Source organism: Erythrolamprus reginae, chromosome 8 (genome assembly GCF_031021105.1).
Source record: "Erythrolamprus reginae isolate rEryReg1 chromosome 8, rEryReg1.hap1, whole genome shotgun sequence".
Classification (NCBI taxonomy): Eukaryota; Metazoa; Chordata; class Lepidosauria; order Squamata; family Dipsadidae; genus Erythrolamprus; species Erythrolamprus reginae.
In genome coordinates this window covers 11,082,834-11,108,467 of record NC_091957.1, presented here as the reverse complement: position 1 = coordinate 11,108,467, position 25,634 = coordinate 11,082,834, and the positions used below count along the sequence as shown (strand labels likewise).

Here is a 25,634-nt window from a genome sequence, read left to right as displayed (position 1 = left end):
TGTTTCGTACAACATGCAAACTATGAGCTTTAATAGCAGATCTCTCTCGTAAGATGAACGGACAGTAATAATTAGGTTTCCTTCCACATTTCCATTAAATGGAATTTAAGAGCCAGCTCCAAGTTATCCATATTAACCCCCAACACAATAAGCTTCATCAAACGTAATGATGGAACTTGTATCCATTTTGTTTTGGAAAGAAAAATGACTCAAGGAAACATTGCTTTATGAAATCCAGCATGAATAATAACATTTAGAAGCTTTCACTAGATGAGCTGACTTTCATTGCATGCAAACAGGGCAGATTCAATGGAATTATGAGGGTTTTTCTTTCCAAAAGAAACGTCTGAACAGAACACTCTCATTCCACTCCAATAATCCACAATAAACTCTGATGATGTTACCTAGTTGGGTCATGAAAGATCTGGAAGAAAACCACCATTCTTCAAGAGCACCAAGGACATCACACTTCCAACAATCCCATCACACGCATCAGTGGCAATGTATTTATCATGAGAAACACTCTCAGTTTCTCAAAAGCAAAAGCCTTTAGGATTCCAAATAAAAAGAAATATGGATATTCTTATATTTCTCTTCTCCTTCCCCCACGCTCTCTCTGTATGTGTTAGTGTGTATATATATTTCTCAAAAGCATAAATAAGATTGCAACTCAAAATAATAATAATAATAATAATAATAATAATAATAATAATAATAATATATGGCCCAGATGCTCCATTGGAATCTAGGCCACAACTACCATCTACCAGTGGTAAAGAACTGAGAAAGTAGTTGAAAACAAACATGCCAAAATACTTTGGGACGTTCGAATTCAAACTGACAAGATTTTGGAACACAATAAACCGGACCTCAAGATTGTGGAAGAGAAAAAAGCGTGGATCATTGATGTTGCAATACCAGGTCATGGTCAAATTACTGAAGCCGATATCAGGATCTTAAAATTGAACTATGACTCTGGCATAAACCAGTACAGGTGGTGCCACTGGTAATCATCACACTGGGTGCTGTGCCAAAAGATTTGAAAACAATAAACGTTGACAAAATCACGATCTGTCAGTTGCAAAAGGCCACCGTACTTGGATCTGTGCATCATACAAAAATACATCACACAGTGCTAGACGCTTCGGAAGTGTTCGACTTGTGATATTGTGATATGAAATCCAGCATATCAATCTCGTTTGCTGTGTATTACTGTTTTTTTGTGAATAAAATAATAATAGTAATGGTTAGGGTTGCCCTGAGTCTCAGGAGAGGGGCGGCATAGAAATATAAAAAATAAATAAAATGTCACAACCCCAACTGCCAGCCTTGGGATCTCCTGGTGGTCCCCCATCCAAGGCATGCCAAGCCCTGGCCAGGATCAGGATCTATAAAGAGAGGAGGAAAGGGGAGCACAGACCTCCCCTCCATTCCCCCTCCCCCTCAATAGATATGTCTGTTTCATTTCTGGGGGGGAAACCTTCCCACAAATTAACCCCATTGACTCCCAAGGCCATTGGATATATTTATGTTAGTTGCCCAGGAGTTGAAACTAGGAAGGCATTCCTGTTTGGGTGATTCTTGTATACCCCTTCAGATGTACTAAAGTTTCTGTTGGAATGGCTCTTTATTTATGTCTTGTGTGTTTATCACCAGAGGACGCCCTGTTTATAAACACAGACACATACATTAATCTATGGACATCCACACACATATGTACGTATAATTGCACAGGATGTGCCTGTGGGTGGGTATTCATATTCATATATTCCTCTGTGTCTGTGTGTGTAGATAGATAAGGAGTGTGAGTGTGTGTGTATGTCATATGTTTTTGCTGAATTTGAAAATTAAGGGAGACTATGATAGATCTATTTTGGCCTTGTTCTGGCTTCATCACCTAGCCACATCCTCACTGGGACTTGAACTTGCAGTCTTTGCCTTGTAAGGCAGAGAATTAACCTCTAGGCTACAGTATCCAATCCCTTCAGCTCTGTACGGAATTGGGGGGGGGGGTAAAATACTTGCAACTGAGTTGTTGTTGTTGTTATTATTATTAACAATACTGCAAACGAGATCACTATACTGGATTTCGTATTTCATCACCAGTCGGGCGCTTCCCAAGCACCTAGGACTGTGTGATGTAGCGGTGAATTATGTGTGCCCAGTAAAGTGGCCTTTTGCAGTTGACTGATGGAGATTTTGTCATTTCCGATGGTTTTCAAATGCCTGCTGAGATGCTTTGGAACTGCACCCAGCGTGCCAAGGACCACTGGGACCACTTTCACTGGCTTATGCAGCTCGATTTTCAGATCTTTGTATTTTGCAAATTATTATTATTTTAAAAAATTTAATGTCGCCTTTCTCCTTGGACTCAGGGCGACTTACAACATGTTAACAATAGCACTTAAAAAAAAAAAAAGAGCCAGCATATTTCCCCCAACAATCCAGGTCCTAATTTTACCCATCTCGGAAGGATGGAAGGCTGAGTCAACCTTGAGAGGGTGGTGAGATTTGAACCGCTGACCTGCAGAGCTAGCTGTCAGCTTTAGTGGCCTGCAGTACTGCACTCTACCCACTGCACCACCTCAGCTCAATTACTACTACTACTACTGCTGCTGCTGCTGCTGCTACTACTACTATTATTATCAAATGCCCAAACCCATCTGCCAGCCTTGGGATTAGAATAGATTATTAAGAGTTGGAAGGGATCTTGGAGGTCATCTAGTCCAACCCCCCAGGATCCCCTGGTGGTCCCCCATCTAAGGAAATGCCAAGCTGTGGAACAGGATCTCCAATAACAGAGAGGGTTCACCCCAAAGCAGCAGCAGCCTCCACCCCACCCCGATCCTGACTGCTGGAAGAGCTCCGATGATCGATAATGGATTATTGGCTCTCCTGCCTACCCCCCCTTAGCCTGGCTGAAGCGCCCCGCCCACTATTCTGGGCTCCTCCCCTTCCCCTCCAACGCCGACCCCGCCCCCCTCCGGCGCCCCTCATCAAGTGGGGGACTCCTCTCCGGCTCACCCTCATCCAGATGGGCCGGGCCGCCGCCGCCGCCGCCTCCCCTCTCGCCCGCCGCGGGAGCAGCAGCGCCGCCGCCGCCGCCACTGACGGGCCCTCCTGTCAGGCCGCCCCAGCCGCCCGGATCCCAAGCCCAGTCACGTGACCGGACCCGGCCGGAAGCGGCGTATGCCTCTTCCGGCGACTGGGCGGGAGGAGAAAAGACCAAAAAAACACCACCAGGCGGTGCGCACGCGCACTTTCGTCTGGCCGGGCCCCGCCTCTTCCTTAGCAACCTCGCGTCGGACCCGCCCCTTTCTTTTCTTCTTGGGGCGGGAGAGAGAGAGAGAAAGAAAGAGAGAGGCGGCGCCGGAAGTGGGGCAGAGAAGCTTCCGGTGGCGGCGAGCCGGTCTCTCGGCCAGGCGGGTCTTCCCCTCCCCCCCGGGCGGACCCCCATCAGCGGCGCCGGGGGGAGGTGGAGAGGAGGTGAGAGCCCAAGCTTGGGTGCCGGTGGAACTCGCGGCCACTGGAGCCCTTCACCTCCCCTTTTCCTTAAAAATCTACCCTGGGAAGAGGGCGGGGGGTATGGAGAAGGGACGTCAATTGTGGAGAGATGGAGGTTCGGGGGGTGCAGGGAAGTCGGGGAAGCCCCAATGCCACCCCAACAGGGAAGGGAGGGCGGGGTGCTCGCTAATGGGGGTGGCCCTTCAGGCCTCGCTTGGGAGAATGGCTCTTTCTGATAGGACAGGATAGAACAGAGCTGGAAGGGACCCTGGAGGTCGTCTAGTCCAACCCCCAGCTCAAGGAAGAGATCCTACGCCACTTCAGACAGGTAGTTGTCCAGGATCTTCTTAAAAACCTCCAGTGGCGGAACACCCATATACTGGTGGCAAGCAGTTCCACTGGCTAATTGTACTCACTGTTAGGAGGTTTCTCCTCAATTCCGGGTTGCTTATGAGTTTCGATCTGTTGTTTCATGTCCTGCCTTCTGGTGCTTTGGAGAATAAATTGACCACTTTCATAGATAGCTAGATGGATGATAGACAGACAGATAATAGATTAGAGAGAGTGTGTGGGTGATAGATTGGAGAAAGAGATCGGATAAAGAGTGTAGAAGATAGATGGATGGATGATAGACAGACAGATAAAAGAGATTATAGAGTAGATGATGGATGGATAGATAGATAAATAGATAGTGGATGATAAGAGATTAGAGAGAGTAGAAAGATAGATAGATAGATAGATAGATAGATAGATAGATAGATAGATAGATAAGAGATTAGTGAGAGAAAGTCGATAGATGATGGAGGAACTGGATATGTCTAACCTAATGAAGAGAAGAATCGGGTGAAATTATAACTGTGTTCCAGTACCTGAGTGGCTGAAACAGAGAATCAAAATCAGAATAGAGACAGAAGGGACCATTGAGGTCTTCTAGTCCAGCCCTCTGCTCAAGCAGGGGAACCTATACCATCTCAACATAAGTGATTGTCTAATCCTTTCTTAAAAGCCTCCAGTATTGGAGCACCCACAACTTCTGGTGGCAAGCTGTTCCACTGGTTAATTGTCCTCACTGTTAGAAAGTTTCTCCTTAATTCCAAGTTGCTTCTCTCCTTGTTTAGTTTCCATCCATTGTTTCTTGCGCTGCCTTCTGGTGCTTTGGAGAATAAGTTGACCCCCCTCTTCTTTTTAGGAGTCCCTCAAATATTGGAAGACTGCTCTCGTGTCCCCCTAGTCCTTCTTCTCATTAGATTACACAGATACAAATCCTGCAACGGTTCTTCACATGTTTTAGTCTCCAGGCCTTTGATCACCTTAGTTTGTTCTGAAACAACTAAGAAGAAGTGGGTGTCAGCCTAGTTTCCGGAGCATTTGAAGGCAACGTAAAAGAACCGAGGGAATTGAGAGAAACAACTTTAGCAATACAGTGGTACCTCGAGATACGAGTTTAATTCGTTCCGGACCTGGGCTCTTAAGTCGAGCAGCTCTTATCTCGAACGACTTTTCCCCATAGGAATTAATGTAAATAATTTTAATTGGTTCCAGCCCTCAAAAAACTCACAAAGTTAGTCTAAATTATGCAGAAAGACATGTTTTTAATGAAGAAATGTACATGTACATATAAATGAATAATGAAGTTTCTTTCACTTAACTTGTAAACTTTCTTAAACTTTTAAATTTACATATGTTCAACTTCTCTGCCACCCAATCCTGTAGGACAGAGGTCCCCAACCCTTTTTGCACCAGGGACCGGCTTTAAGCGATCAAGAGAGGAATGGGTGAATGAATGGACGGAGGGTGGGAAGGAAGGAAGGAAAGAGGGAAGGGACAGGAACAGAGGAAGGAAGCAAGGAAACTTATGAAAGGGGAGAGTAAGAGAGGAATGAGGGAAGGGAGGGAGGGAAGAAGGTGGGAAGGAGAAAGAAAAGAAATAGAGGAAGGGAAGGTAAAAGAGAGAAAGAAAAAGAGCAAGAAAGAAAGAAAGAAAGGGGGAAGGGACAGGAACAGAGGAAGGAAGCAAGGAAACTTATGAAAGGGGAGAGTAAGAGAGGAATGAGTGAAGGGAGGGAGGGAGGGAAAAAGGTGGGAAGGAGAAAGAAAAGAAGAAATAGAGGAAGGGAAGGTAAAAGAGAGAAAGAAAAAGAGCAAGAAAGAAAGCTGCAAGCACCCCCCCGAGCCCCCCAGGCCGGCTGCAACCTTTTAAAACACGCGCGCCGCTTCGCAGCTGTCTCCTGAAGCCGAACGCGGAAGTTAGCGTTTGGCTTCAGGAGACAGCTCCTTGGCGCTTGTATCTCGAATTTGGGCTTGTAAGTAGAACAAAAATATCTCTCCCCTCCCAGCTCTTATCTCGAGTTGCTCTTAAGTAGAGCAGCTCTTATGTCGGGGTTCCACTGTAAAGAGAAATTTCCTGACAGGGAGAACAGTTCAACCCAAATACCGACCGTTTGCATTCCTTTAGGCATGCACTGATGATATAGTTTAGTTGGGTCATGAAATTTCTGCAAGAAAACGTCCATGTTTGGAGAGTATAGTGGACCTCACTGCTGTCCTCTTCTTTCCCCCACCCCCTGGTTCTTCCTACTCCCACCTCCTCCTCCTTCATAAAACCCACTCCCTCCTGCACTGATGTTGTTCCCTAGCTGGGTCATGAAACGTCTGCGAGAAAATCACGAGGATCAGAGAACGTTGAGGATGCCATAGTCTTCCTCTTCTCCTTCCCTTCCTCCTCCTGTCTGTAAATCCCACTCCCTTCCATTACCTAGGTCAGTGTTTCCCAACCTTGGCAACTTGAAGATATTTGGACTTCAACTCCCAGAATTCTGGGAGTTGAAGTCCAAATATCTTCAAGTTGCCAAGGTTGGGAAGCACTGACCTAGTGAAATGTCTGCAAAAAGACAACCAAGCTTAGAGAGCACCAAAGACTCCCCCAGTTCTCCTCCTCCTTCCTTCAAACCCAACACTCCCTTTTGCACTGATAATGTTCCCTAGCTTGGTAACGAGACGTTGCAAGAAAAAACGTCCATAATCAGAGTTGCGCAGCAGACCCCCTTGCGCAAACCCTGAGCTTACCCGATATTCTCTTCTGGTTGATACCCTTTTAGGGTTTGTTTGTTTTTTTGTCAACATGACCGAGGGGACGGAGAGCCTCCACTTCCAGTTTGACAACTACGGGGACTCGATGCTGCAGAAGATGAACAAGCTGCGGGAGGAGAACAAATTCTGCGACGTCACCGTCTTCATCGACGACCTGGAGGTCCACGGCCACAAGATCGTCTTCGCCGCCGGCTCGCCCTTCCTGAGAGACCAGTTCCTGCTCAACGACTCCAGGGAGGTCAAGATCTCCATCCTGCAGAGCTCGGAAGTCGGGCGGCAGCTGCTCCTCTCCTGCTACAGTGGCGTCCTGGAGTTCCCCGAGATGGAGCTGGTGAACTATTTGACGGCCGCCAGCTTCCTTCAGATGAGCCACATTGTGGAGCGCTGCACGGAGGCCCTCTGGAAGTTCATCCGGCCCAAGCAGAAGCTAGAAAGCAAAGGGGACGGCCAGGCCAAGCCGAAGGAGGCCGTCGGAGCCGGTGTGGGAAAAGCGGAGGAGGAGGAGGAAGAGAAGGACGATGAGGACGACGAGGAAGTGGACTCCTTGCAGCCCGACTCGCCTTGCCTCCAGCCCTCGGAGGACAGCCTCGACGATAACGACATCCAGATCGTGAAAGTGGAGTCCATCGGGGAGGTGGGCGAAGTGGGGAGCAAAAAGGACCCCGGTCCCTTCGTTTCCTCCGAGCAGCAGGAGAGGTCCCTCCCTTCCTCGGAGCCCCAGCACTCCTTGATCAACTCCACCGTGGAGAACCGGGTGGGCGACTTGGAGCAGAGCCAGCTCCACAACTACGCCCTCTCCTACTCGCCGGCCGAGAACCTCATCATGGCTTCCAAGGAGCTCTACGGCCCCAGCTCCCGTGGGTCGGACAAGGGCCTGCAGTGGCACCACCAGTGCCCCAAGTGCACCCGCGTCTTCCGCCACCTGGAGAACTACGCCAACCACCTGAAGATGCACAAGCTCTTCATGTGCCTCTTGTGCGGCAAGACCTTCACCCAGAAAGGCAACCTCCACCGGCACATGAGGGTCCACGCGGGCATCAAGCCCTTCCAGTGCAAGATCTGCGGCAAGACCTTCTCCCAGAAGTGCTCCTTGCAGGACCACCTCAACCTCCACAGCGGCGACAAGCCCCACCGGTGCAATTACTGCGACATGGTCTTCGCCCACAAGCCGGTCCTCCGGAAGCACCTCAAGCAGCTGCACGGCAAGAACAGCTTCGACAACGCCAATGAGCGGAGCGCCCAGGACTCCGCCGCGGACTTCGAGTCCTTCGGCTGCAGCGCGGGGGCCGACTCGAAAGGCTGCGCCGCGAACGAAACCGGACAGGTATTGGACGCGGGGAAACTAGCTCAGGCCGTGCTCAGTTTACGGAGCGAGAATTGAGGGCTTCTTCTCCCCGCCAACACCAGCCTCTCTTGACCGCCAACTGCGGGAGGAGAGACGCGGGTTAGCTAGCAGAGGCGCTCAGGTCTGGAACGGCTGCTCCCGTTTGAGCTCCGGGGAGGGGTTTGAATTGACATTGTAGCAAGTCTCTCTTTGCCTCTTGGCGTGTCTGGGCGACTTTGGTAGCCTTTTTTGGCGAAGGGAACCGCTTCCTGTGAATATTACAAGAGCCGGCGCCAAGGGGATAACACCCATCGTTTGCCACTCAAAAGAATCCGCTTGGATCTGAGCCGGCCAAAAGGCATTAAACAAAATAAAACAAACCCCAGGAACGGACACGCTGCCGTCGCGGCGGAGTTTTTAAGCTAAAGACAGGACCATGTTTTTTTAGAAAAAGGAGAAATGTTAAAAAAAAAAAACACCTAACCCCACACTGGATTATTTTAAGTGTCTTTTTACTTGGGTCATCTTCTTTTTGTAATTCTTTATTAAAACCATCAGCTACCTTTCCCTCTTTTTGGCTCCTTTCCTACATCGAGGAGCATCCACTCTTAAGATGTAGTAGTTTCTTTTTCCAATAAGATGGCAGGCAGGAGGAATTGGGGGGGGGGGACAATTGGATCGGTGGACCAGTGTGGTGGGCCTTTTTCGGCTGTAGGATGGACCCTTCTCCTTTGTCTCTTTGCTGGGGCTCAGTTCCTACCCTCCCCACCAGAATAGGGTTCATCACATCCTTTGTAGTGCTTGTGCGTAGGCTAGGATGGTTGAAGTTTGCATGCCTGCCCTCTCACTCCCCGGGATTCTTTATGACACAAATTGGCTTTTCTCCGTTAACGGTTTTAATATCCCCTCTATTTTCTTATGCATATATGCATAGCTAGAGGTATAACAAGCAGAAAGAGGGAGATTATGATCCCGCTATATAGAATGCTGGTGAGACCACATTTGGAATACTGTGTTCAGTTCTGGAGACCTCACCTACAAAAAGATATTTACAAAATTGAACGGGTCCAAAGACGGGCTACAAGAATGGTGGAAGGTCTTAAGCATAAAACGTATCAGGAAAGACTTAATGAACTCAATCTGTATAGTCTGGAGGACAGAAGGAAAAGGGGGGACATGATCGAAACATTTAAATATATTAAAGGGTTAAATAAGGTCCAGGAGGGAAGTGTTTTTAATAGGAAAGTGAACACAAGAACAAGGGGACACAATCTGAAGTTAGTTGGGGGAAAGATCAAAAGCAACATGAGAAAATATTTGACTGAAAGAGTAGTAGATCCTTGGAACAAACTTCCAGCAGACGTGGTAGATAAATCCACAGTAACTGAATTTAAACATGCCTGGGATAAACATATATCCATCCTAAGATAAAATACAGAAAATAGTATAAGGGCAGACTAGATGGACCAGGAGGTCTTTTTCTGCCGTCAGACTTCTATGTTTCTATGTTTCTATATCCCTGTGATCAGTTCCTTCCTTGTCCCGGAAATCCCAAGTCCGTTTTTTGTGTTTTTTAAAAGATTATATATGGTGCTTCAAATACTATTGGCATTTGGCAAAACCATTAGAAATAAAGCCGTGATATTTGTTTTAAAAAGGAAAGGGGAGATCTCAACAGCAGACAATAGGGTCTTCCCTCTTTGGAATTATTCCTGGAGAAGGGAAGAGGGATTCCCAAAAGCAGTCAAAACACAGTTACTAGTTGAAGGCGGGTTATTAGCTTATTGTCTGAGCCGTATTTCAGCTACTCTTAGCCATGGTTCTGACGTAGGAGGCCCCGGGTATGGGTTTTTTTTCCCTATATCGTGGTCGTAGTCTTTCCTGAGCTGGCAAATCCTGCAATATTTACTCCCCTAATAAACAGTTTCCTCTGGGAAAACCAAGATTGGGATAGTGTCGTTCAAGAGGCTCAGGATGGGGCTTAGGATGGGGCTGCTACAAAGAGACCTCCCAAGCGTTTATGTTATTTCAAGAAGAAAAGTTTGTCTTTTGGGCAGAGAGTTTTGTGTGAATGCAGTTTCCTTGCTTCGTGTCCCATTTCTTTCTTTCTTTCCTTCCTTTCCTTTTCCTTTCTTTTCTGCCTCTTCTCCCATCTTCCTTCCTTCCATCCCTCCCTCACTCCCTTCCATTTTCTTCCTTTCCTTTTTCCTTTCTTCTTTCCTTCCCTTCGTTCCTCCTTCTCTTCCAGCCTTGCTTCCGTTCCCTCCTTTCCTTCCCCTCTTCTCATCTTCCTTCCTTCCCTTCTTTCCTCCCTCCCTCCCTTCTTTTCCTTTCCTTCTTTCTTTCCTTTCTTTCCACGTTTGTCATCTTCCGTTCATCCTTAAGTCAGACAGTGTGGGGGGGGGGGATTGTTAGTAATTGTGTGCATAGAAAGGTGAAGTTGACTCTAAGCGAGCAAGTGGTGGAATACAGGCCCCTCAAGTGCTCGATCACCCCAAGTGGGGTTGGATCTAGTGATTGTAGCGATCCGTAGGTAGAACCACATAACCAGCATTATTGCTCCTTCCTTCCTTCCTTCCTTCCTTCCTCTTTCCTTTTTTCTTTCCTTCCTTTCCTTCCTTTCTTTCCCCATTTGTCATCTTCCGTTCATCCTTAAGTCAGACGTTGGAGTGGAACGGTAGCAATTGTGCGTGTAGAAAGGTGAACTCAAACCTTGAAGTGAGCAGGCGGTGGAACACTGGCCCCCTCAAGAACTCCCATCACCCCAAGCAGGGGTTGAATCTTGTGACTGTAGCAATCTGTAGGTAGAACCACACAACCAGCATTATTGCCCTTCCTCCCTGTTAGGGGTTGTTTCCGCCCCCCAAGGAGAGGGGATCCCCCGCCTTGCCCTCAACCCCTTGCCAACCTCTTGGGCAGAAGGTGGTCATGACCCGTGAATGCATTCTAGTGTCCAGAAGATCTCCTTGCCCCTTCTGTTTGTGTACTGAGTCAGAATAAAGCGATTATTACACCACCTTCCAATTTGTCGTTTTCCTTCCTTTTTTTCTTTTAATGGTACAGGTGCCATGATGACCATGATGGAGCCCCCCAATTTCTGTCGCTAAACGAGACACTTCTAAAGCCTAGCTTCGCCCCATTTTATGACTTTGTCTTGCCACCGTTGTTAAATGAACTAGGAATAGTGTCTAGATTTATATACCACTTTACAGCCCTCTCTAAGCGATTTAAAGAATCAGCCTCTTGCCCACAACAATCTAGATCCTCATTTTACCCACCTCGGAAGGATGGAAGGCTGAGTCAATCTTGAGCCGGTGGTGGGATTTGAACTGCTGAACCACAGCCAGCAGTTAGCTGAAGTAGCCTGCAGTGCTGCACTCTAACCACTGCGCTGTTATCTGGCTGTTATTTAAATAACACTGCACTGTTATTTAAGTTAGTCACCTTAACTTTGCTGTTTCAGAAGGCCGTAAAACGGGGATCGCATGAATCCAAGGTCACCACAGCCGTCATAATATGAATCCGTGGCCAAGTGTGCCTGAATTTTGATTGTGGGGACGCTGCAAACGGTCGTTAAATGTGAAAAACACATCACTTTTTTTCTTGTGCTGTTGGGACTTCGAATAGTCCCGAAGTGAACTGTTGTAATTTGAGGACTTACCTGTACAGGAAAAGTCCCATAAAAAGAGTCAGCATTTCAGTCATTAAATGAAACAGTTTAGGAATACTGTCGTTTTGAAAATTTGTTGGCAGGCTCAGCTGGTCACAAGATGAGTTGTATGCAGGGTGGATTTGATTTAAATCAAGTCAATTTAAACCACGATTGAAATCACTAGTAAAAGGCTTGATTTAAATCATAATTTTTAAACAGTAACCATCATCTCTTGTCTGGCAGCGGCTCTTCCTCTGACCTGTATATTAAGGAATATACAGCCTCGGGTTACATAACTATGCTCCATTTCATAGCATTCAGCAATAGCATTTAGACTTATATACAGTACTGCTTCATGGTGGTTTTACAGTCCTCTAAGCGGTTTACAGAACTGGCCTCTTGCCCCCAACAATCTGGATCCTCATTTTACCAACCTTGGAAGGATGGAAGGCTGAGTCAATCTTGAGCCAGTGGTGAGATTTGAACTTGGCAGTTAGCCTGCAACACTGCAGGTTATACTGCATTCTAACCATTGCGTACCATGGAAGGAAGGAGGGAAGGAAGGAAGGAGCAAAAGGAGGGAGAGAAAGAAGCAATAGCACTTAGACTTATATACTACTTCACATTGCTTTAAAACCCTCTCTAAGCGGTTTATATTGTCAGCCTGAAATAAGGAAGGATGGAATAGTAATAGCATTTAGACTTATATATCGCTTCATAGTGCTTTGACAGCCCTCTCTAAGCAATTAACAGAATCAGCCGTGCAGACTTGGTAAATAAAGTATTTATTTATTTATATGTCTAAAGTGCTATTGCTATTGGAAAGACACTTGATCCCAATGCAGAGCCATGTTCTGCCTTTGCCAGCTTGGTGCTGTCCATGGTGCTGGGCTCTCTCCCAAACCCTTCGGTTAGAGCAGTATTTCCCAACCTTGGCAATTTGAAGATATCTGGACTTCAACTCCCAGAATTCCCCAGCCAGCATCCGCTGGCTGGGGAATTCTGGGAGTTGAAGTCCAAATATTTTCAAGTTGCCACGGTTGGGAAACGCTGGGTTAGAGGGTGGGAGCTGTAGTCTGTAGATCTTCTACCCAAATCTGCACTCCATGCAAAAGCTCCAGCCGTAGGGAAGAGCAAAGCAGGGCATAGGTGGGATCCTCCCAGTACGGACCAGATCGAACAAACCATTAGCGACCCATTGGTGACGTAAAGATGTCAGGGATCCGGTTCATGCACCATGTCATTTTTTATTTTATTTTATGTAATTTTCAGCAATTTTTTTTCACTGTCTGGTTGGCTTGTCTTCCGCTTTGAAAAAAGACAAGGAAAACAGTAAAGGAAAACTACTGGAAAGGGACCGCATTTACAGTCACTAAGTGAACCGTTATAAATCGAGGACTGCCTCTTAAGGAAAATTCTTTTAAGAAACCACAACCCCCTCCCTCCCCCAGCCTGCATAACCCGATGCCAGATACAGGGTACCTCTACCTAAAACGACTATACTTGTGAACTTTTCTAGATAAGAACTGGGTGTTCAAGATTTTTTTGCCTCTTTTCAAGAACCATTTTCAATTATAAACCCGAGTCTCTGAAACTGTAACCGGAAAAGGCAGGGAGAAGCCTCAGTGGGGCCTCTCTAGGAATCTCCTGGGAGGAAACAGGGCCGGAAAAGGTGAGGAGACGCCCCCGTGAGGCCTCTCTAGGAATCTCCTGGGAGGAAACAGGGCCGGAAAAGGCAGGGAGAAGCCTCCATGAGGCCTCTAGGAATCTCCTCGGAGGAAACAGGGTCTCCACCTTCCCTATAGTTTCCCAAATCGCAGCATTATTTGCTCTTACATTGATTCCTATGGGAAAAATTGCTGCTTCTTACAAACTTTTCTAATTAAGAACCTGGCCACGGAATGAATTAATCCGTAAGTAGAGCTACCACTGTACTAGCAGGGCGACCTTTCACCCACCCTTCCATCGCGGGGAATGGACCCACATTCCGGTATCCATTCTCCTCTCCCCTTCCCAAAAGTTCCTTCTCACGTTACGCGGCCCCAAATAGCATAACCGAGCCGCGCGCGTGCGCCTCAGCGCCTCTCCCTCCCATTGGCTGAGCACCTCCCCACTCCAGGGGAGGGGTGAAAACGGCGGCCAATCAGGAGCCGGCGAAGCACATGCTCGTTGAATGGTTCTTCTTCCGGGTCGCGAGGTGAGAAGGAGGGCGGGCGTTCGGCACTTCCGGAAGTCGCTGCCCGCCAAGCTAACGAACCGTTCCGCAGCCGAGGCCGGGCAGGAACCTGGTTGGGCCTCCCCGTTCCTCCACGACGGCAGCCGACCGGTGAGCGGAGGGGGGAAGCGGGGAGGGCCGGGTGGTCGTTCTGCTACCCCTCCCCCCCTTATGCCCCCCCTATAAACGCCCCCAGCCCAAGTAAGCTTATAAGGCATTGAGTACAAATTGCTAATAACCGTAGTAATCTTAATAATATTTAATTTAAGTCATAAAGGTTTCTATGGTAAGCTTATTAATAACTATAGTAAGCTTAATATTTATTTAAGTAACATTAAGTATACTATGATTATTAGCATTGAGTACAATGCTAATAACCATAGTAGTCTTAATAATATTACTTAAAGGTACATAATATAACCACCTTTCAGCCACTATTATTATAGTAATAACAATGTATTAATACTAATAATCATAGTAACCTTAATATTACTTAAAGGTATGTAATACAATCACCTTTCAGCCACTATTATTATAGTAATAACAATGTATTAATACTAATAATCATAGTAACCTTAATATTACTTAAAGGTATATAATACAATCACCTTTCAGTTACTATTATTATAATAATACATTAATGCTAGTAACCATAGTAACCTTAATATTACTTAAAGGTATATAATACAATCACCTTTCAGCCACTATTATTATAATAATATGATATATTAATGCTAATAACCATAGTAAACTTAATCTTATTACTTAAAGGTATATAATATAATCATCTTTCAGCTACTATTATAATATATTAATGCTAATAAACATAGTAGCCTTAATAATATTACTTAAAGGTATATAATACAATCACTTTTCAGCTACTATACTATTATTATTATTATAATAATAATATATTAGTTAATGCTAATAACCATAGTAATCTTAATATTACAATGTGCGGTCAGGCGGTAGGGAAAGCAAGTAGAATGCTTGGATGCATAGCTAGAGGTATAACAAGCAGGAGGAGGGAGATTGTGATCCTGCCGTATAGAGCGCTGGTGAGACCCCATTTGGAATACTGTACTGTGTTCAGTTCTGGAGACCTCACCTACAAAAAGATATTGATAAAATTGAACAGGTCTAAAGCTGAGCGACAAAAATGGTGGAAGGTCTTAATGAACTCAATCTGTATAGTCTGGAGGAGAATCTGTATAGTCTGGAGGACAAAAGGGAAAGGGGGGACATGATCAAAACATTTAAATATGTTAAAGGGTTAAATAAGGTTCAGGGCGGAAGTGTTTTTAATAGGAAAGTGAACACAAGAACAAGGGGGCACAATCTGAGGTTAGTTGGGGGAAAGATCAGAAGCAACATGAGAAAATATTATTTTACTGAAAGAGCAGTGCTTGGAGCAAAATTCCAGCAGACATGGTTGGTAAATAAATCCACAGTAACTCAATTTAAAAATGCCTGGGATAAACATATATCCATCCTAAGATTAAAAATAGATAATAGCATAAGGGCAGACTAGATGGACCACAAAGCCTTTTTCTGCCATTAATCTTCTATGTTTCTATAATAATATAAAATATTAATGCTAATAACCATGGTAATCTAATAAATAAATAAATCTACAAATCAAATAAATAAATAAAAATCTCATTAATATTACTTAAAGGTATATAACACAATCACCTTTCAGCTACTATTGTTATAATAATAATACATGTTCCCTCGATTTTCGCGGGTTCAAACTTCGTGAAAAGTCTATACCACGGTTTTTCAAAAATATTAATTAAAAAATACTTCACGGGTTTTCCCCCTATACCACGGTTTTTCCTGCCCGATGACGTCATGTGTCATCGCCAAACTTTCATCTGCCTTTAATAAATATTTTTTTAAAATAAACTTTAATAAATAAAGATGGTGAGTAATAATCCAAATGGTTTCTAAGGGAATGGGAAATTGCAATTTAGGGGTTCAAAGTGTTAAGGGAAGGCTTGTGACACTGTTCATAGCCAAAAATAGTGTATTTACTTCCGCATCTCTACTTTGCGGAAATTCGACCTTCGCGGGCGGTCTCGGAACGCATCCCCCACGAAAATCGAGGGAACACTGTATATTAGTTGATGCTAATAACCATAAGTAATCTTAATATTACAATGTGCAATAACCGTATCGAATTCCTCATCCCCAGCAAGGATCCTCAATATGGCTGCCGATTCCGACGTGCTCCACTTCCAGTTTGAGCAGCAGGGTGACGCCGTGCTACAAAAGATGAACCTGCTGAGGCAGCAGAACCTCTTCTGCGATGTCTCCATCTACATCGACGACACCGAGTTCCACGGGCACAAAGTCATCTTCGCCGCCTGCTCCACCTTCATGCGGGACCAGTTCCTGCTCACCCAGTCCCAGCACGTCCGGATTACCATCTTGCAGAGCGCCGAAGTCGGCCGGAAGCTGCTGCTCTCGTGCTACACGGGGGCCCTGGAGGTCAAGAAGAAGGAGCTTTTGAAATACCTGACGGCGGCCAGTTACCTCCAGATGGTGCATATCGTGGAGAAGTGCACGGAGGCCCTTTCCAGGTACCTTGAAATCGATGCTTCGGTTGAAGGCAACGGCCGGGGCGCCGAGAAATGCCACTCATCCGACATGGAGCTGGGCAGCTGCCCCGATAAAGACTGCGAAATCATCGAGATTTCCGCCGACAGCCCCGCCAGTGTCGACGAGCACATAAAACAGGAGAAAGGAGACATTCAGCAAGGTTTAATGTCCGAGAGAAAGGAGGTCAAAAGCCCGGAAATATCCACCGTGGAGATCGGCTACAAGGACGACGAAATCTGCATTTTCCAGATGGATTCCATCGACGTGCCCAGCGTGGACGGCGAACCGTTCCCGCAGCCTTGCACCTCTTCCAAAACCAACTTGTACTTCCCGGAAACTCAGCACTCCTTGATCAACTCCACCGTGGAGAGCCGGATGAGCGAAGTGGCCCAGTTCCAGAGCTTTGGCGGTGGCGAGAACCCGGAAGGCGGCGTTGGCGCCACGCAGGCGGACTTCCCAAACTCCGAGGAGGCCGGCTACAACTGGCGGCACCAGTGCCCGAAATGCCCCCGAGGCTTTCTCCACCTCGAAAACTACCTCCGCCACTTGAAGATGCATAAACTCTTCTTGTGCTTGCAGTGCGGGAAAACCTTTACCCAGAAGAAGAACCTGAACCGGCACATCCGCGGCCACATGGGCATCCGCCCGTTTCAGTGCATGGTGTGCCTGAAGACCTTCACCGCCAAGAGCACCCTCCAGGACCACCTCAACATCCACAGCGGCGACCGGCCTTACAAGTGCCACTGTTGCGACATGGACTTCAAGCATAAGTCGGCCCTGAAGAAGCACCTCACCTCCGTCCACGGAAGAGCCGGGGTGGACAAATCTGGCTTCGATGCCATCACGGAAGTCAGAATAGACTATGAGTAGAGGTCGTTTGGGGAGGGGAAATTCTTTTTTTGATTTGATGCTGAGTACCAAGACCCCGCCCCACTTTCTCCACCCACAGGTTCCAACCCTGCATCTAAATATCCCCTGTCTTATCGGTGTTCCTGCAGGCTTTCGAATAGTTGCCCTTCTTCCCCATGGTACGAGCCGCGGTGGCACAATGGTTAGAGCCGGTATCGCAGGCCACTTCTGCCGGCTGCCTGCAGTTTGGCAGGTCGAATCTCACCAGGCTCAAGGTGGGCTCAGCCTTCCATCCTTCCGAGGTGGGTCAAATGAGGAGCCATATTGTTGGGGGCAAGAGGCTGACTCTAAAGCACTGGGAAGCTTTAAATAAGTCTAAATGCTATTGTTATTTTCCTTCCTTCCTTCCTCCCTTTCTTCTTCCCTCCCTTCCTCCTTCCCTTCCTTCCTCCCTCCCTTCCTCCTTCATTCCTTTCTTCCTCCCTCCCTCCTTCCCTTCCTTCCTTCCTCCCTTCCTTCCTCCCTCCCTTCCTCCTTTCCTTCCTTCCTCCCTCCTTCCCTTCATTCCTTCCTTCTTTCCTTCCTTCCCAGTGGTTAGAATGAAGGATTGCAGGCTAACTCTGCCCACTGCCATCAGTATGATCTTGACTGGCTCAAGGTTGACTCAGCCTTCCATCCTTCCCAGGTGGGTCAAATGAGGACCCTTGGTTTGATACCTAGGATGCTGGTAGCAACCAGAATCAACCCTCAATGCCAGTGCTGTTTGTGATACCTTTTTTAAATGTCCAGTTGACTTGAGCTCCATGGTACAACCAAATGAAATGCCGTCTTCAGCGTACATTATAACTGTAAAAATAAAAAACACAAACATATATCTTTTACATTCTATATAATTGAAATTGAAAACCTGATATTGCACTACACAGTAGAATTCGACATACCGTATATACTCGAGTATAAGCCGAGTTTTTCAGGCCCAAAAATGGGCTGAAAAACCCGACCTCGGCTTATACTCGGGTCACCACAAGAGGGCGCCGGATCACCACAAGAGGGTGCACCGCGGGAGCCTGTCAGACATTGCTGGCTTGGGCGGGTGTGGGAAAGGGCAAAGTGCGGCGGCAAAGGGCGCTCCAACCGAAGCGGCTGTGGCAAGAGTGGGGCAGTTGCCTCCTCCCCAGCTCTAGCAAAGACGCCAGCCCTTTGCCTTTGCTCTTAGAGCTGGAGCTTCAGTCTTCTTGCAGGTGCCTTCCCTTCCCTGGCTCCAGCAAAGGCGCCAGCCAACTGCTCCGATGGCGTGCGAGTGGGGGAAAAGGCGATGGTGAGGTCGGGGGGTGGATTCCTGCTTCACGAGTCCCCCCCCCACCTTGCCGGCTTCCCCTCGCCTTTTTCCCCTCGCACGCCATCGGGGCAGTCGCGGGGAAGAAGAGAGAGAGGGTGCAGCCCCACTCGGAACCGCGGCTGGCGGCGGCGGAGGAAGGCTCTCTTTCGCCCAGCGCTGCTTTGGAAGGCGCGACGGGAAAGCGCTCCGGCGTTGTCCGGGCTTCTCCCGCCACGCGCAGCCCAGCAGCGGCGGAGGAAGGCGAATGCGGTTTGGAAGCTGGGAGGGGGGCGGAAGCTTGCCACCAGGCTCGGCTGGGGGGGGCTTGGCTTCTACGTGGGGGGGGGCGGCCGGGTCCGGCTCCCGCCGCTGACGCGCCCCTCTGATGCACCAGACCTCTTGTCTGCCCGGCCCGAGGCACGAAATCGCTGCTTATGCCAGGCGGCATTGCTTGTGTTCCAGGCGAGCCGCCCGGCATAAACAGCGGTTTCGTGCCTCGGGCCGGGCAGACAAGAGGTCTGGCGCTCCCACGGGGAAGCCGCCAAACGCCGTCAGAGGGGCGCGTCAGCGGCGGGAGCCGGACCCGGCCGCCGCCCCCCCCCCCCACGTAGAAGCCAAGCCCCCCCCAGCCGAGCCTGGTGGCAAGCTCGCCCCCAACTCCCGGAGATCGAGCGCACGAAGAGGCATCTCTTGCCTTCTGCCGCGGCGGAGGAAGGCGAATGCGGCTTGGAAGCTCTTCCGTCCCAGCTTCCAAGCCGCATTCGCCTTCCTCCGCCGCGGCAGAAGGCAAGAGATGCCTCTTCGTGCGCTCGATCTCCGGGGGTTGGGGGCGAGCTTGCCACCAGGCTCGGCTGGGGGGGGCTTGGCTTCTACGTGGGGGGGGGGCGGCGGCCGGGTCCCGCCGCTGACGCGCCCCTCTGACGCGCCAGACCTCTTGTCTGCCCGGCCCGAGGCACGAAATCGCTGCTTATGCCAGGCGGCATTGCTTGTGTTCCAGGCGAGCCGCCTGGCATAAGCAGCGATTTCGTGCCTCGGGCCGGGCAGACAAGAGGTCTGGCGCTCCCACGGGGAAAAGACGGCGGCTTAAGCCCTTCCCTGTGCTCCGGAAGCCGCTGACGCGCCCCTCTGACGGCATTGAAAAGGCGCGATGCCGGAGAAGCGAGCGATAGTTTTGCGCGAAAACGGCAGCAGGGAAAAATCAGCCGGGCTAACGGCCGCGGCTCAAAAAAGGTTGGGAAACACTGAGATAGAGAGAGAGTGAGAGAAAGAGGGGGAGAGAAAGAGAAAGAGGGATAGAAAGAGAGAGAGAGTGAGAGATGCTCAGTGAGCCTTTCTTTGAAGTTGCCTTTCTTTCTTTCTTTCTTTCTTTCTTTCTTGCTCTTTTTCTTTCTCTCTTTTACCTTCCCTTCCTCTATTTCTTCTTTTCTTTCTCCTTCCCACCTTCTTCCCTCCCTCCCTTCACTCATTCCTCTCTTACTCTCCCCTTTCATAAGTTTCCTTGCTTCCTTCCTCTGTTCCTGTCCCTTCCCCCTTTCTTTCTTTCTTTCTTTCTTGCTTTCTTGCTTTCTTTCTCTTTTTCTTTCTCTCTTTTACCTTCCCTTCCTCTATTTCTTCTTCTCTTTCTCCTTCCCACCTTCTTCCCTCCCTCCCTCCCTTCACTCATTCCTCTCTTACTCTCCCCTTTCATAGGTTTCCTTGCTTCCTTCCTCTGTTCCTGTCCCTTCCCCCTTTCTTTCTTTCTTGCTTTCTTTCTCTTTTTCTTTCTCTCTTTTACCTTCCCTTCCTCTATTTCTTCTTCTCTTTCTCCTTCCCACCTTCTTCCCTCCCTTCACTTATTCCTCTCTTACTCTCCCCTTTCATAAGTTTCCTTGCTTCCTTCCTCTGTTCCTGTCCCTTCCCCCTTTCTTTCTTTCTTTCTTTCTTTCTTTCTCTTTTTCTTTCTCTCTTTTACCTTCCCTTCCTCTATTTCTTCTTCTCTTTCTCCTTCCCACCTTCTTCCCTCCCTCCTTCCCTTCACTCATTCCTCTCTTACTCTCCCCTTTCATAGGTTTCCTTGCTTCCTTCCTCTGTTCCTGTCCCTTCCCCCTTTCTTTCTTTCTTTCTTTCTTTCTTTCTTTCTTTCTCTTTTTCTTTCTCTCTTTTACCTTCCCTTCCTCTATTTCTTCTTTTCTTTCTCCTTCCCACCTTCTTCCCTCCCTCCCTCCCTTCACTCATTCCTCTCTTACTCTCCCCTTTCATAAGTTTCCTTGCTTCCTTCCTCTGTTCCTGTCCCTTCCCCCTTTCTTTCTTTCTTGCTTTCTTTCTCTTTTTCTTTCTCTCTTTTACCTTCCCTTCCTCTATTTCTTCTTCTCTTTCTCCTTCCCACCTTCTTCCCTCCCTTCACTCATTCCTCTCTTACTCTCCCCTTTCATAGGTTTCCTTGCTTCCTTCCTCTGTTCCTGTCCCTTCCCCCTTTCTTTCTTTCTTGCTTTCTTTCTCTTTTTCTTTCTCTCTTTTACCTTCCCTTCCTCTATTTCTTCTTCTCTTTCTCCTTCCCACCTTCTTCCCTCCCTTCACTTATTCCTCTCTTACTCTCCCCTTTCATAAGTTTCCTTGCTTCCTTCCTCTGTTCCTGTCCCTTCCCCCTTTCTTTCTTTCTTTCTTTCTTTCTTTCTCTTTTTCTTTCTCTCTTTTACCTTCCCTTCCTCTATTTCTTCTTCTCTTTCTCCTTCCCACCTTCTTCCCTCCCTCCCTCCCTTCACTCATTCCTCTCTTACTCTCCCCTTTCATAAGTTTCCTTGCTTCCTTCCTCTGTTCCTGTCCCTTCCCTCTTTCCTTCCTTCCTTCCCACCCTCCGTCCATTCATTCACCCATTCATCTCTTGATTGCTTAAAGCTAGTTTACTGGTTTTCTTTAAAATAAATATTCTAAAACATGTCTCAATTAATGTAATTTTATTGGTTTCTATTTTTATAAGTTACCAGTAGCCACTGCATTTTCTAACCTCGGCTTATACTCGGGTCAATAAGTTTTCACAGTTTTTTGTGGCAAAAATTGGTGCCTCGGCTTATACTCGGGTCGGCTTATACTCGAGTATATACGGTAGTTACTGCCCTGAGATAGAAATTGTTTTTTCAGCCTGTTTGTCCTTGTTTAATTGTCCTGTACCGTCTGCTAGATGGTAATAGTTCGAAAAAAGGGGGGGGGGATGACCAGGATAAGATGGATTTTTAAGAATGTTCTAAACTTTCTTAAGACAATGGGAAGAGCTATAAAACTCTGGGCAATGGCGTTAACCCTCTGCTACTGCAATTGGCAAACCATTGGCTGTCCTATCAGGTTGCTGCCATTTTGAGAAGGCGGTTTTATAGACGTTACAACCGCTTATCCTTGATGTATTTTGTAAATGTGTATGCGTCTGCTTTTTTCAATGTGCTTTCATGTTAACCAGAGGTTCTGTTCTTGATTGGCGTGCTCCCAATGTTGTAAAAGACCCTTTCTCTGACTCCAGGTGTTTGTAAGCAAATTGTGGTCTGTAACACGGGTGGAGCCGTGCAGGTTTTTAGGAGGAAAAAATGCATTCGCTTGGCCAAACGGCTCCAAATTATGACATTGAGAGCTTCGATAATCTTGTTTCTGTGGCTGCTTTGTGTATGCCAAGTTTGGCCATTTTGATTTGTGACGGGAATAAAGTTTTGTTTCTGGATGACCGGATTTGTGTAATTTTGAAACAAGGAGATGCCCCGAACTGCTTAAAGCTTTTCCTGCTGACTTTATAAAGTAGCTCCTAAATCTTGCAATATCTGGTTTTTTTGGAGGGAGAGCATCTAAGAGAGCAAAATTCGGACAGCTGAAATTTATTTATTTATTCATTGGATTTCTATGCCGCCCCTCTCCGAGGACCTTTTAGGCATACTTTTTTTCCCTCCACAATTTCCATTATTATTATTTGTTTGTTTGTTTATTTGTTGATTGATTGATTGATTGATTGATTGATTGATTGGATTTGTATGCCACCCCTCTCCGCAGACTCAGGGCGGCTAACAACATTGATAAAAAACAGCATGTAACAATCCAATACTAAACAACTAAAAAAAACCTTATTATAAAACCAAACATACATACAAACATACCATGTGTAAATTGTAAGGCCTAGGGGGAAAGAATATCTCAGGTCCCCCATGCCTGATGGCAGAGGTGGGTTTTAAGAAGCTTACGAAAGGCAAGGAGGGTGGGAGCAATTCTAATCTCTGGGGGGAGTTGGTTCCAAAGGGCCGGGACCGCCACAGAGAAGGCTCTTCCCCTGGGTCCCGCCAAACGACATTGTTTAGTTGACGGGACCCGGAGAAGGCCCACTCTGTGGGACCTAACTGGTCACAGCAGAAGGCGGTCCCTGAGATAATCTGGTCCAGTGCCACGAAGGGCTTTATAGGTCATAACCAACACTTTGAATTGTGACCGGAAACTGATCAGCAACCAATGCAGATTGCGGAGTATTGGTGTAACATGGGCATATTATGTCAAAACCTATACCTTGAAATGTCAATAACACACATATTTATACATTTTTATTCAATCAACCAAAAGTCAATATCCTGTTTTGCACCTATTTTTATCCTGTTCATCAGTCTGTTTTTCCTTCCTTCCATTACACTCCCCTCCTTTCTCCATCTCCTCCTCCTTCCTTACTCCTTCTCTCTCTCTCCTCCTTCCTTCCATTCTTTCTTCCCTCTCTTCACCTTTCTACTTCCTCTTTCTGCCTCTTTACCTCTCTCTGAGTGCTCCTTGTCCTAGTTCACCTCATATTTAACAGACTGATGGCATATGCCATGCATTTTTAGACTAACGGTGTCTCTGCTACAATCATTATGTTTATAACTTTTCTGTGTATATAACTCTTTACTCTAGGTATATGTTACTCATCTGATGCTGCCACTTCCAAGCCTGGTTTTGTCTGTGTCTACCATCAATTAATTTTTAACTTTATTCTCAAATTAACCACTATAGCTTCCAGAATATGTATTGTCTCTTATTCCTATTAATTCTAAGCCGGGAATAACACATACTTAGGTATAATAAGCAGGAAGAGGGAGATTGTGATCCCGCTGTATAGAGCACTGATGAGACTACATTTGGAATATGTATTTATTTATTATTTATTTATTATGGTGTCCAGTTCTGGACACCTCACCTACAAAAAGATATGGATAAAATTGAACTGCTCCAAAGATGGACTACAAAAATGGTGGAAGGTCTTAAGCATAAAACTTATCAGGAAAGACTTCATGAACTCAATCTGTATAGTCTAGAGCAGTGTTTCCCAACCTTGGCAACTTGAAGATATTTGGACTTCAACTCCCAGAATTCCCCAGCCAGCGAATGCTGGCTGGGGAATTCTGGGAGTTGAAGTCCAGATATCTTCAAGTTGCCAAGGTTGGGAAACACTGGTCTAGAGGACAGAAGGGGAAGGGGGGACATGATCGAAACATTGAAATATGTTCAAGTGTTAAATAAGGTTCAGGAGGAAGTGTTTTTAATAGGAAAGTGAACACAAGAACAAGGGAGTACAATCTGAGGTTAGCTGGGGGAAAGATTAGAAGCCCCGTGAGAAAATATTTGACTGAAAGAGTAGTAGATGCTTGGAAAAAACTTCCAGCAGACGTGGTTGGTAAATCCACACGAACTGAATTTAAACATGCCTGGGATAAACATGCATACATCCTAAAATAAAATACAGGAAATAATATAAGGGCAGACTAGATGGACCATGAGGTCTTTTTCTGCTGTCAATTACAGTATACACAAAAATCCCCCTCCCCCGCTGTCTCTGACAGCATATTCCTTTCCTTTTTCATATTCTACACTGCATGACATCAATGGTTCATATTTGTTTTCATCTATTACCTATTTTTCCCAGTTCCTTTTCTTATTAACTCTCAGATTCCCATACTTTATATCCGGCTATTTAGTTATAATAAGATATTTCACTTTTCTAACCACAATTTCCAGTGGCAGGCAGTTCCACTGGCTCATTGTCCTCCCTGTTAGGAAATTTCCACTTAATTTCAGGTTGCTCCTCTCCTAGACATGAAGCAGCCGCAACGTGTTGAAGGCAACTCCTGCCCCACGGGTTGCATCGCCCACTTAAATCCTCTTTTACAAATATCCAAATATTCACTTGAATAAAACAAAACTCTCCTTCCTGCATCCTTCGACCATGGCTCCGCCGCTCCGAGAGTTGGCGGTATCTATGCAAATGTGAGTCACGCCCTCTCCAGGGCGGGGCTGGAGGAGTGGGGGGGCCATAGAGAAAGAGCGTCCTGTCTGGCACGCGCGCCTCGTCTCTCTCTGACGGGAGAGGCTCGCGCGAGCGATAGAGATAGAAGTCTCGCGAGAGGAGGGGGGCGCGGCTCGGGTGGGCGGGCCTCCCGGCTGTCACCGCGATGAGGAGGAGGAGGCGACGCCGCCGCCGTCGCCGACGGGCCGCTCTGCGGTTCGCCCCACGGGGGCTGTAAGAAGAGGCCTGGCCCCTCCCGCAAGTAAGGGGAGGAGGCTGTGGGGACGTGGAAGGGACTTCGGACCGTGGGGAGAAGGGGGAGGGGAGCGCCCGGGAGACCCCTCCTCCACCCCTCAGGAAAGAGACAGCCCCTCTCGAGGCCTTTTCAGGGAGGGGAGGGGCCCCCCAAAGAAGGAACAGCCTTGAAGGGCCGGGGGAGGGGTCTCTCCTCCCCACGACCACCCAGAAAAGGGTCGCTTGATTTTGGGAGTTGGGGGGGTGTCTTTGCTGCTCCTGGACAAGGGAGGGGTGGGGGGGGTCCCTGCTGATCCAAAGTTCGGGGGGGGTTGTCATGGGTTGCACGTGACGCCCCCCCCCCGGGCTTTGCAAGCCGGTGGGGGGAAAGCCTTGGATTGTTGGGGAGGAAGCAATAGTGCATGCAATAGTGGCCTCCCTCCCACCTACATGCTTGGTAGGTTATTATTATTATTATTATTATTATTATTATTATTATTATTATTATTATTATTATTATTATTATTATTAAGGGAGTGCATGCAATAGTGGCCTCCCTCCCACCTACACCTTTGGTAGGATATTGTT

General features: G+C 47.2%; 4 protein-coding genes across 9 annotated transcripts in view; 3 read left to right on the top strand and 1 right to left on the bottom strand.

Moving 5' to 3' along the window:
- RABGAP1 (RAB GTPase activating protein 1) overlaps window positions 1-3,189 on the bottom strand; it is a 94,856-nt gene extending 91,667 nt beyond the window's left edge. Inside the window, exon 1 of the mRNA XM_070758842.1 lies at window positions 3,025-3,189. The gene's annotated coding sequence lies outside the window, so the exon portion shown is untranslated. The remainder of the gene's footprint in view (window positions 1-3,024) is intronic.
- A 43-nt stretch (window positions 3,190-3,232) lies between these two features.
- On the top strand, window positions 3,233-10,936 carry ZBTB26 (zinc finger and BTB domain containing 26). Its single transcript, XM_070758849.1, has 2 exons — window positions 3,233-3,486; window positions 6,603-10,936. Exon 2 carries the CDS (start codon window positions 6,626-6,628, stop codon window positions 7,973-7,975), a length of 1,350 nt encoding a protein of 449 aa, XP_070614950.1. The 5' UTR covers window positions 3,233-3,486; window positions 6,603-6,625; the 3' UTR covers window positions 7,976-10,936.
- Window positions 10,937-13,731: 2,795 nt separating this feature from the next.
- Window positions 13,732-18,110, top strand: ZBTB6 (zinc finger and BTB domain containing 6). Of its 2 annotated transcripts, none has more exons than XM_070758759.1 (2): window positions 13,732-13,896; window positions 15,983-18,110. In XM_070758759.1, exon 2 carries the CDS (start codon window positions 15,997-15,999, stop codon window positions 17,257-17,259), a length of 1,263 nt encoding a protein of 420 aa, XP_070614860.1. In that variant the 5' UTR covers window positions 13,732-13,896; window positions 15,983-15,996; the 3' UTR covers window positions 17,260-18,110. The 2 variants fall into 2 exon arrangements, with proteins under 2 accessions (XP_070614860.1, XP_070614861.1); XM_070758760.1 differs by having other exon boundaries at window positions 13,776-13,986.
- Window positions 18,111-24,972: 6,862 nt separating this feature from the next.
- RC3H2 (ring finger and CCCH-type domains 2) overlaps window positions 24,973-25,634 on the top strand; it is a 48,193-nt gene continuing 47,531 nt past the window's right edge. For 4 of the 5 annotated variants that reach the window (XM_070758758.1, XM_070758753.1, XM_070758755.1 and 1 more), the window contains exon 1: window positions 24,973-25,074. The gene's annotated coding sequence lies outside the window, so the exon portion shown is untranslated. Of the gene's footprint in view, window positions 25,075-25,423; window positions 25,504-25,634 lie in introns of those variants that run through there. The other variant, XM_070758754.1, reaches the window with a different exon arrangement.

Bases quoted from the DNA above. Each gene is read 5' to 3' on its own strand.
- ZBTB26 (XM_070758849.1), top strand. From the start codon at position 6,626: ATGACCGAGGGGACGGAGAGCCTCCACTTCCAGTTTGACAACTACGGG.
- ZBTB6 (XM_070758759.1), top strand. From the start codon at position 15,997: ATGGCTGCCGATTCCGACGTGCTCCACTTCCAGTTTGAGCAGCAGGGT.